The following is a 12,120-nucleotide window of genomic DNA, read 5'->3' as shown; positions in this document are numbered from 1 at the left end:
TATCTCTAGCAAAATCTTTTGATTCCGTGGCTTTCATGCTGACTAATAAGTGGATGCTTCTGCAAGCAATGAAAACTTAATTAACTTTATTACAGTCAAACAATAAAAAATAGAGGAATAAAATAAACAAACTGTTCATCATGAAGATAAAACACATTAATAACAGCATGGTTCAAATACCATGCTATTTATACTTTTTTTTTGTATGATTCTAGATTATTCCAGAATTCTAGATTATTCTAAACATTAAGCAGGATTAAGGAAGTGTTCTGCAACAAAAAATATCTCACAAAATAACAATAAAGCACATAAAACTACTTGATGTTAAGGCTTAATTTTAAGGCCTTAAGTGCAAAGACTCAAAACAAATAATACCATGATCCTTGTAGCTGAAACTTTGCTCTTTCCAGTGGTGGCAAAAAAGAGAGAATCGACGGTGTCCCACATTAAGATATTTGCCCCTTAAGATAGGTCAAATTTGAAAGTCAAATTTTGAGTCAGTCTTTGAAGGAAAATATCTCAGCCATAAAACAAGTATAAGAGCTGATATTTAGTTAGGCTGAATTCATGCAGATGTTAAATGAATGCCCAAAGAAGAAGGTACCAAAGGTTTTTACTTCAAAGTTATGACTTTCAAAAGTCTTGCTTAAATTTGTCTGAACAAATTTTTTTTGAGCCTGGACACCAAAAGTTTTGTATTCTCTGCCAAAAGTTAACTAGGTATACCAAGTTTCAGAGCACTACCTCTCACTGGTGTGCAGCAGTAACACTTAAAAATGAATTTTTTTTTTGATTTATTCTGCATAACACAAGTGACTCCCACAAAAAACAGCAAAAAAGAGGACTAAATCTGTACACACTTAAGAGTAAGATTAGTGTGGGCCACAAAAAAAGGTGCTCTTACCAAGAAAGACAAATTCTGCTAATTTTCAGCACCCAGAAACTACATACAGTAGAATCCGGTTAATCCAGACCCCGACTGGATTTTCAGTCAGGGGAAAAATTCTATCGAAAAAAAAAAAAAAAAAAAAAAAATATATATATATATATATATATATATATATATATAAAAAATTCTGTCCATTGACATGTTGGGGGGGGGGGGTTTAAAATTTAAAACAGAAAAAAGGATAAGCGATCAATAACAAAGAACACCACATGCACAAATTGCAACTAACACGATATGCAGAAGTGAGAACGGAGTAACAAGTTACAAAACTTAAAAAATAGAAATGAAGACAACATTCTGAAAATTTTTGTTTTTGACATGACTGACGATTTCATGGAAGGGGAAACGCATTTCACCATAATAATGTAAAAATTCACAGAATTCCAGCTGTCGGTATTATCGCAAATTCAATAAGATCGTGTTTACTATCAGTTTATAATAGATTGCACTGACAGAAAAGCTTAATAAACAGGGGACTGCTAATTGTTTCTATTGTTTTATGGTCGTGACCTCTAGAAATTGGACTGGACCACGTGGTATGGTGGGAGACAATCGTAGGGTAATCTTGAGTGCTGGCCTATTCAGTTGACAGCTGCAGCTAGCATTGTCCAAGTGTACACCTTACCTCAGTTCTTTAGTGTGTTTTTATTTATTTTATTTTTTTGTGGTTTTCGGTACCGTGTTGATGGAACAAAAACTGAACATGCTTTTTCACATTGATAAGGGGGAAAGTTTTAAAAAAAAATTTCTCTCGATATAGGGATGGCAAAACAAACTGTTTCCATTTGGAAAAAAACAAATAGGAACAAAATCGAAAACTTTTTTTCGATTAGTACTTTAAAGACAGCTTAGGAAATAAAGTTACCATTAAGCAGGCAAAAAATGAAAATTTGGACAAGGCCTCATATGTTTGGTTTTGTCAAGAATGAGAGCAAGGGGTACTTCCTCTTTCAGGCCCAATCCTTCAATCAAGGGCTCTTAGCCTTAACGAAATGTTAGGAGGCGACCCGTCTTTTACTGCGAGTTTTGGGTGGTTGTCAAGGTGGAAGGAGCTTCATGGAATCGGACAGCTCAGAATTACAGGTGAAAATCATTACTGCGAGTTTTGGGTGGTTATCAAGGTGGAAGGAGCGTCATGGAATCGGACAGCTCAGAATTACAGGTGAAAGTCATTCTGGTGATGGTGTTGCAAGCGAAGAATTTAAAGTACAGTTTTTCAAGTTTATTAGTGAAGAAAGTTTAGTTCCATCTCGCAAATTTTTAAAGCTGATGAGACTGGTTTATTTTTCAAATTGTTACCCAAAAAAAACCTTGCCTCAAAACTTGGCTCTTCAGCTAAAGGACAAATCAAGTAAAGAAAGAGTGACATTGCTTTTTTGCAGTAACGCGTCTGAGAATTTAAAGTTACTACTTTAAATTAGTCATAGGAAAATCTGCTAAGCCCCGCACTCTTAAAAATGTGAACTTAAATGCCTTCCCAGCTAAGTACACATTATAAAAATCAGCTTGTATGAGCTTAGATCTTTTTAAAGATTGGTTTTTCATCTTGTTTGTTCCCTTAGTTAAAAAATATTTAAGGGATCAAGGACTGGAAGAAAAAGCAGTTTTATTCATTGATGATGCCCCAACCCACCCAGCAGAAGAACAACTGAGATTTGGCAACATCTTTGTAAAATTTTTGCCAACCAACGTTACTGCACTATTACAGCCTATGGATCAAGGGGTTATAGAGGCTATGAAGCGACGGTACAGAAAGAAGTTGATCTCACTCTTAGAACAACAAGAGGTGGTTGAAGAAAAATCAAACTTTATGGACCTTCTTAAAAATGTCAACATAAAGACAGTCATTTATTTTTCTGCTGCAGCTTGGGACGAAACTAACAAGACTAACCTTATTAAATGCTGGAAAAAACTTTGGCCTCATGTTCCAATGGAAAGATCTGAGGAGGAAGTACATATTTCTTTGGATCCTGATGATGACAAGGACGATAACGATTTTGTTTAGTTATTTCAACATCTAAGGGGTTGTTCAGATGTAACAAACGAAGACATTGCCCCTGGATAATGTGTGATAATGATTTAGGACATAAGATCCTCAACTGAAGAAGACATCGTGATTGCTGCAAGCTAATGAAGACGACAACTCCGATGATGAAGTGTGTGAGGAAACAACTGGCGCGAGTCACACTGAAGCAACCAGAATGACACATCAGTCGGTGAGCTTTGGACCTTGAAGTGGTTGCAGGATCGTGTGGCCCGAAAGAGTTTCAAAATTAAAGCAAAAAAAAAAAAAAAAAAAAAAACACTGAGTACTATTTCAAGTAAACTTCATGGAAATAGTTATTTGTTTTGTGTTGTAATATTTTTGTGTTTAATTTTGTGCAATATAATGTTCTACATTAAAACTTTATTGCTTTGTACAGTATTTTGTTTACTTACCATATTCTTTTACTCTATATAATTTTTACTTTAAAATATTGTTTTATTAATTTAATATAAAAACCAATTTAGTCAAAATTTTGTTATTTAGTAACTTTAAATAAAAACTGGTACGTGAAAAGATAGCTTCTGGTTAATCAGGACCGAGTGTGGTCCCGTTAAGTCCGGATTAATGGGGTTCTATTGTAACTGCAAGGAGACCCGGCTGAAGTGTTTAAGGCTCTAACAGGGTTTAGTAAACTAAATGCTAATGATATTCATACTCAGATGACATAAACAAGAGAACATACATTTAAAAAGGATGGCTGCAGAATAAATGTGGATTTTTTAAAAATAGATGTTGAATGCTGTATAAACTTGCTTCCTCAAATCACTTTTCCACTTCTAATACCAATGAACTATGCAGCAAACCCAGCTTGCTCATTACTATGTACAAAATGAGCCCATACTCCTCATTGTATAATAATTTTCTTAGATTACATATTAAGTATAATGTGTAATTTAAGAACAGAGATTCGAAAAACACGAACAAAATCAAAAATAATAATAATAATAAAAATAATAAAATAAATAAATAAAGATAATATATATATAAAGCTTAACCCAGTAGTATCACCTTGCTTGACAGTTCTTGCAGGAAAACAGTGAATCCTGTAGCTTACTGGTTGGGGATTAGTAGTTGTTACTTTTGTACCTGCTTAATAGTGTCATTATTCTTGCATATGCTGCATTTCTTGTCTGTTTATATTATTGTTCACTTTGTGTAAGCTGAGGAGACTTAAGGCTACACACTATACCGTTCATGTTATTTCACTATGTCCAGTTAAGCACAGTTGGCCATGTAACGAAACACTGCTTTTCACCGCAATGGGATGTTTTCCACTTGCCTACGTGGCTATTAACATGGAAAAATAAGAGAAATTCTGGCAGAATTTGTGGCCATGAACAGCAAATCAGCTAACCCCCAGTGAATTTTCATGTAGTGAATGTCAGAAGAACCTTGGAAGGGGGGGAGAGAGAGAGAGAGAGAGAGAGAGAGATGAATGGTTCCACATTATTATTTCATGTTTATATCAGTTACAAATGCAAACAGGACATAATAGATATGATTTATTTTGTTTTCATTCAAATATTAATTTCAAAGTTTTCGTAAAATACCATCTTAATCTGCTGTTTATTTATTTATTATTTTTTTTTATGAAAACCCCAAACATGAGAGGTATTAGAACCAATAGTACTTATTACTGTGCATGGGTTGGAGATTCAGAAGATGAAAGAAGATATTTGTTGATATTAGACTTGAACTTGTATAGACTAATTTTCAGGAAATACGTACGGAGGAAGGTTGTTCCAGAAAACGGCAGTTGAATGAATAAATGAGGAAGATGAAAAGTTGGTTCTGTGAGTTGGGATTTGGACAGTAAACGGATGTTGGCTGGTTGCGGCATGTGTATGGACTGTTTTGAAAGAGAGAGCGGGAATTATAAAAGCCAATTCAGAAGAACAGTGCCCTTGGAAGTATCTGTAGAAAAGGCATACAGCAGAAACAAAACGTCTATGAGACAGAGTGGAGAGACTGTTAGAGATGAGTCATTAATTAACCTGTCCTATTCTGAATGGAATCAAGAAGCCTAAGAGAGGTTTTAAGGATTGTTTTTTTTTTTTTTTTAAAGAGCATTAGCAACTAAGGCCATATTGCTCCGGGGATATGCGGTGGTCATTTCCTAACCTTTCCGCATCCTCCGTATTTGGTGGTCACCCGGCTCGAACCCCGGTCTAATCAAGAAGCATGTGCTATGCACTGCCACTCCTGCCCACCTGGCTATGGAGGCGCCCGGTTTTAGGGGCACCGCCCCAGATGTGGGAACAATATTCCATGGTAGAGAAATTTGTGATTTATACAGAGTGAAAAGCTGCTTGGAAGAAAAGTAACGCTGAAAGCGAAAACCAAGGTTTTAGATGCAGAGGAGGCAATATTTAATATTTGTAATGTGCTTGTGCCAAGAGAGATTAGAAGTCAGAGTAATCCCCAAAAGAGATATATCATCTTGCCTAGAAATCAGAGTGTCACCAAAGATAAGTATAGGAGCAGAGGAGTCCTTTTTTTGAGATATAAGACAAGACCGAGTTTTAGAAGGATCGAAATCAACTAAGCTGTCTTTACCCCACTGGAGAATTATCTGGAGATCAGCATTTCAGGATTGGTAGTGGATATTCGGGAAGTTGAAGCTGATTGAGCAGTAGAAGGTTTCTCAAACTGGAAAGTGGAATGCAATGAGCTATCATCAGCAAAACTATGGATAAGATTTCCGGTCAATGGAAGAAGGTCATTAATATACAAGAGGAAAAGAGTGGGGGAAAGAAGTGAACCTTGGGGGACACCAGCATTAGTGGAGAAGTTAGAAGACAGATAGCCATCTACCATCACCCACAGTGAGCGGTCAGAGAGAAAACTGGATAACCAATTACAAAAAATAGTTGGCAAACCATAAGGTGAAAGCTTCTTTAGAAGACCTTTATGCCAAACACGACTGAAAGCCTTTGAGATATCAAAAACAACTGTTTGTGTTTCACTGAACTTTTCCATAAATGGGTAACATAAGCCAGAATATCACCAGTGGATTGACACTGATGGGATCCATACTGGTGATCATTGATCAGATGGAAGGTTTCTAGATAGTTGATGGTTAACTGATTTCTCCATTACTTTAGAAAGAGTAGAATTAATTGCAATGGGACGATATTTGGATGGGAGTGATTTGTCACCCTTTTTAGGAACTGGCTGGATATGAGCAAATTTCCAAGAAGGAAAAACACCTCTAGAATAAGGTGAAAAAAGGCGGCAAAGAACAGGAATAAGTTCAGGAGCACAGAGTTTGAGAACAAGTGGGGAAATACCATCAGGACCTGGAGCTTTCTTAGCATTAAGATTCAACAAAATCCTTCTGACATCCTTTTAACGGAAGACGGGAGTCATTGAATGGAGAGTGTTGGGAATGGTGGGAGATGTTTTACCAAGATCATTAATACATGAGTTGGAAGGAAAATGGGATGTTGGCAGGTCGACTTTGTCCTTGGCTGAAGTGACAATTGAACCATCTGGTTTTGACAGCGGCGAGAGCAGAAATGGACAAAAGTTGCGGCCAATGGCTTTGGCAAGAGACCAGAATGCTCAGCTACAATTAGGGCAAGAAGGAAGTTTTGTACTATTAGCCTGTTCAAAATCTAGTTTGGACTGATTAATAACTGCTTTACAATTGTTGAGAGCTTTGGTGTAGGCAGAAAATGAAACTGAAAAATCGGAAACAAGCCAATCACGATATGCAACATTCTTCTCTTGAACAGCCTTAGCACATTTATTGGAAAATCAAGGTTTAGATAATGGTCGAGATTTTAAAGTGGAGTGTGGAATAAATTAATCCATTCCTACAAGAACAATTTCACTGACACGATCTGAGCAAACGTACACATCAGAAGTTTTGAAACAGTAATCCGACCAAGGAAAAGAAATCTCGCAGGCCATCCCATTTTGCATTCTTGGAATGCTAAACAACATGAGGTTGGGAATAGCCATGAGATAAAGGCTCCATTGGAGAAGCGACAGTCACCAAGTTGTGATCTGAGGTGCCTAAAGGGCCACTCACTTCGACCGTTTATGTAGGATTGCTTTTGAGAAAAAGATCAAGAGTGTTGGCTGTATGCCTAGGATTGTCCGGGATTCTGGTAGGTAAATGAAAAATCCGTGAGGTCATTAGTAATTGCAAAAGCCTCAGCATCTCGACCAGCTGGGTCTGTGTGACTAGAAAATGGAAGCCAGCTGGAATCATCAAGGAAAATTATCTCACTGTTAGGAAAGTTGGACCGGAGAAAGTCAAGTTGCAGAGAGAGGAACTCAAAGAGTTCCAAGTGATTAGAGGAGTTTGGAGAACGGTAGAGACAATAGATGAATTTGACAGAATGAGGTAGAAAGATTTTAAGCCAGAGAAGATCGACAAGAAGAGATTCCAACGTTTGAAACAACCAATAACTGAGATTCTGTAAGAAAAAATACATGGAGTTTGGCAGACTGTAAGTGGAAATGGACATCACTGAGATTAGAACTGAGGCCACGTACATTTGTGAAATGAACTAGGAAGTGTTTGGGAGGTTTAGATCTTTTCACAGATAAGTTTGCTCTATTAGTTTGACAATTCATGGTGTATTCAATAGTAAGAAAAAGTGGGGGGGGGGGGGAAGATGCTGTATGAAGTAATGAAATTTTTGGTTATGGCATACGTACGGTAAAAATATACCACCAGGATCTTGGACATAACGTGACCTTGACAATGCCTCAGCCATATACACTACTCAGACTCCCTCCAGTCACTATCTGGCAGAGTAGAGGTAGCAAGATTATACACTAGCTGATCTGGAAGCTGCCTAGAGCATTACCAATAGGTTTGGTCTGGTGTACTAACTAGCGACCATCCTGTGAACACCCTTTTAGAGCTGTACCCTCGAAATGTAAGGAAGTCTGGATCTTGACTGGTGTTCATCATAACCCCAAAAGATATCAATCATACTGCATAATGGAAGAGATGGGCAAGGGCTGACTGGAATATAGCCCTGGAGACTAAACATGGGTTCCACCACTTCAAGACTACAATAAGCAAAGTGGTGGTATTGCACCAGTTGATGACAGTCATCTACCACCCACGATTGCCTGGTAACACGGGGGTGGGGCATTCCTCCGTGTGCTGTGGGTGCCACACCCCAACCCATGCTTACGTTGGTTCACACATGGATGGTTACCCACAGTGTGCTTGCGCATGGGAGTTATACCCAGGATTACTAACAGTCCCACCATTGTGAAGGCGCAAGCAGAGGATCTGGTTGTCACAGACCATCCGGACTTCACAGAAATTGGGTCCACTTGACTTGAGTGTCACCCAAATATCACTTCCATCAGTGTTTTAGACTCCCAGGTAGCAAGCATAGCTTGTCTGGCATATCTGAGAGAATGTCTGCAACAGCTTCAAGGCTGTGTTAGTAATGCTGGATTTTTGTGCAATTAATGCCTCCACAAACTTATTTACGGCAGAGATTAACTGTTTTCATGTTTTAATTATGTTATCAACATTTTTCTGAAAATCTAAGCATAATTAATAAACTTCATTTTTCTCATTAAAAGTAATGCATATTTTTAGTGACCAAAAAACACATCTGTACAATTTTAAATTATTATTAAAACATGAAGAAATAAAATTAATAATTATTTCAATCTACTGGTAAAAGGTCAAGCATTAGTTATATTTCAAGCACATTCAAAAAATAAAATATTTTTTTCATATATTAAAGTTAAAAAATAGGACCTGTCAAACTACCACTTGTGTTAAAAAACAGGGTGATACTACTGCTGGGTTAAAAATAACCAGCAACACTGAGACTAGTACTCAATTAAACATACCTGTACTCAATGATTGTGTAGATACAGGAACTACAGCTGTGCATGTACCCAGTTTAACTGATACTGGCAAACTAAATGTGAAAGCTGTAGATTTCTTTAAAAAAGAATATATATATATAAAAAATAAATAAATAACCATTAATAACAATGTTACTTTAATATCCTTTAATGTGCAGATAAGAACAAGTTGTATTCGGTCAGAATTTATTTAAAATAAATTAGGACAAAAGATAAAAAATTGCATGAGATTTTAATCTTATATATAGTACCAATATTATAGAATTATTCAATAAAATTGTACAATACTGACTTCAATCAGCTTATTAAAATAAATGATAGCACAAAATTAGAAACTAAAAATAAATTATAAATATCTACAAGGATTTAAAATCACTGACAATGTACAATAAAATAAAAGGACTACAGGCAGTTCTCGCTTTACGAGTTTTTCCCCCCAAGTATCAAGTATCAACAAAATCGAAAATATGAACATTAATTGTAAAAAATCAATGTTAAGCATTCATAAATATTGCATTCCAAACCACGTGTGTAGCTATACAATACAGTGCTGGAATTGTGTGTTTTTTTATGTTATTATGGTGAAATGTGTTTCCCCTTTACTGAAATATTCAATCGTATAAAAAACATTAAAAAAAATTTCAGTATCTTCTCTTCATTCCTCTTTTTTTAAGCTTTGTAAACTGGTTACTCCATGCGAATCGTGTTAATTGCAATTTGTGTGTGTCGTTAAAAAAATGCTTATACATGCAATCGTGAAATTTATAATTAAAAGAGAAGATTATCTTTAAAACAAATGCCTCTTGAAGTATTTCTGAAGAAGACGACTCCTTGTGCAACAAACCAATGAGTGCCGAGCCAATAATGAGTGATCAGCGAGTCTGCACTTAGTCGATGATGATGAAGAAGAAACATTCTTTAACATTTGTAAGTCATAAATAATTTCTCTATTATTATAATTGGCTTGATTTTACAGGCTACGTTTTCATTTATTTCGATAAACCAATCATTGTTTAAACAAACTAATAAGCTAACTAATTTCATTGTTGAGAACGTAAGGCCTATTTTCAACCTTATGTCTATGGAAAATAAATTCCCACTTTACGAGCGCGCACTAGGAATGAATTAACTCGTAAAGTCGAGAACTACCTGTATACAATTAAAACATAAAACAAAACAACCAAATAAAAGTTGTTTATTTGTTGTTTATTTAGTTTTTAGGAGCATTAGCAACTAAGGCCATATTGCTCCGGAGATATGCGGTGGTAATTCCCTGACCTTTCCGCATTTGGTGATCACGGGCTCGAACCCCGGTCTAATCAAGAAGCGTGTGCTACGCACTGCTGCTCCTGCCCACCTGGCTACGGAGGCGGCCCAAATAAAAGTGCTAAAATGTACATGCACTGGATATAAGACAAGCTTTCAGGGTGAAAATTCTTCAGCTTAATAAACAGCTTTTTAATAGGAGAGACTGCTTCTACAGGGATGAGATACACTTAAATAGAAAGGGTGTAAGAATATTTGCTGATGCTATTGAGGCAGTGTTAGGTGGATCAGAAAACTGCTAGCTTGGGGGGGGGGATTCACAGACTAATAGATGAACAGTAGCTGCAGGCAGTGGTGAAAGTGATTCTTTCACTGCTTCTACTGAAATGAGCAGAAGCCTGGAAAACAAGATGCAGGGTATTTCAGAGGCTGCTGGGAGTCATTGCAGTACAAGTGAACACATGGGTTGTGTTAGGATAACTATGAACAAGAAAAGTTGCATGTATATGTGCATATACACCAATGCTAGGAGTTTAGTAAATAAATTTGATGAATTTGAGGTGCTGGTCAAGACATCAAAGGCAGAAATTGTTGGAGTATCAGAGTTGTGGTGTCACACAGATATAAGGAATGAAGAATTGGAATTTGGGGAACACAATGTGTACAGAAAGGATAGGAAGGGAGGAGGGCTTTGCTGTTAGTTAAGAAACACATAAAAGTTAAGGAAGTGCACCCAGTTTACATTGGTGAACAGCACAACGTTGAGTCAGTTTGGTGTGACCTAAGCACTGAGAAAACAAAATTGAGAGCAGCAGAGTGTGTTTTAGGCCTAATGACTGTGATGAGTACATTGAACAACTGTACAGAGAAATATAGTAGCCCAGTAAATCAGATTGTCTTGTAACGGGGGATTTTAACTTCCCAGATGAATGAATGGTCATGCAGACACTAGCAAAGCTTTTGTGGATTTATTGGATGACTGTTTTCTACAGCGACATGAGGAGAGGGAGTAATAATCTTTATCTCATTATCAGCAGTGATTCTTCATGCATTAAGAATCTGCAGATAAAGGAACCACTAGGTGGCAGTAATCACAGTGTGCTGATGTGGGATTTACTTAAAGATGTAACTACCATCAGATGTAAAGGGAAGGGTTTTTGCTTTCATAAAGGTGACTACAGTGGTCTCAGAAAGTTTTTAAATTCTATACAGTGGAATCAATTATGGTGTTACTGATAAGCTAAAGAAAAAAATTAATTCTTATTGCTTATGAAAATAAACTTGTGTTTTGAGTTTTAAAAATGAATGTTTTTAAAAATGGCTCAAATCACTAGGCATCTGAATGTTCAAGATAATTATATGCATGAATATTATTAAGGAATTTCATAGGATATCCCAACAGCAAATTCTAAATGGGAAGCATTCAAGGTTAAGGCCTAAATGGATGGCAGATCAACTAATGAGACTTGTAGCAAAGAAGAAAACTGCATGGGATACAGGGATGTCAGGTGACACAGAAGACTATGGTAAATATAAGCTAGTCTGTAATCAAGCCACAAAGGAGGTTAGGCAAGTGAAGGCAGATTATGAGAAATCTTTGGCAAAGGATACAAAGACTTCTTTACTTATGTAAATTCTAGATGGAAGGGGATGAATCAGATTGGTCCACTTGATATTTATGGTTTGATTGTTGATGATCCTGCTGAGGTAGCTGGCAAACTGAGTATTTTTGCATGTACATTCACACATGAGGAAGTCTGATGGAAAGTGGAGGCCAGAAGTTTATCAAACTCTAGCAGGGAGCTAAATGATTTTGTAATAACTGAGAGCAAAGTGCAGGAGAAATTGTTGAAGTTGAATGTAAGAAAGGCACTTGGTGTGGATGGGATCTATCCAGAGATATTAAGGGAGGCAGAAAAGTAAGCAAGCAAACCCTTAGCCATAATTATGAAAGCTCCCTTATGAAATTAAAACTGGTCAAGAAACTGAGTTGAAATTTAAT

The 12,120-nt window shown here is 36.7% G+C and overlaps 1 protein-coding gene across 2 annotated transcripts in view; it reads right to left on the bottom strand.

The window, feature by feature from the left end:
- LOC150087490 (uncharacterized) overlaps positions 1-12,120 on the bottom strand; it is a 259,633-nt gene that overhangs the window by 90,086 nt on the left and 157,427 nt on the right. For both annotated transcript variants that reach the window (XM_090371210.1, XM_090371211.1), the window contains one exon: positions 8,835-8,928. In XM_090371210.1, coding sequence (XP_090227336.1) covers positions 8,835-8,928 — 94 coding nt within the window. The remainder of the gene's footprint in view (positions 1-8,834; positions 8,929-12,120) is intronic.

The sequence above is a fragment of the Mastigoproctus giganteus genome, chromosome 4, assembly GCF_048544385.1.
Source record: "Mastigoproctus giganteus isolate SK-2022 chromosome 4, ASM4854438v1, whole genome shotgun sequence".
NCBI classification, from domain to species: Eukaryota; Metazoa; Arthropoda; class Arachnida; order Uropygi; family Thelyphonidae; genus Mastigoproctus; species Mastigoproctus giganteus.
Note: the sequence above shows the minus strand (reverse complement) of the source record. Positions and strands in the feature narration are given on the sequence as shown.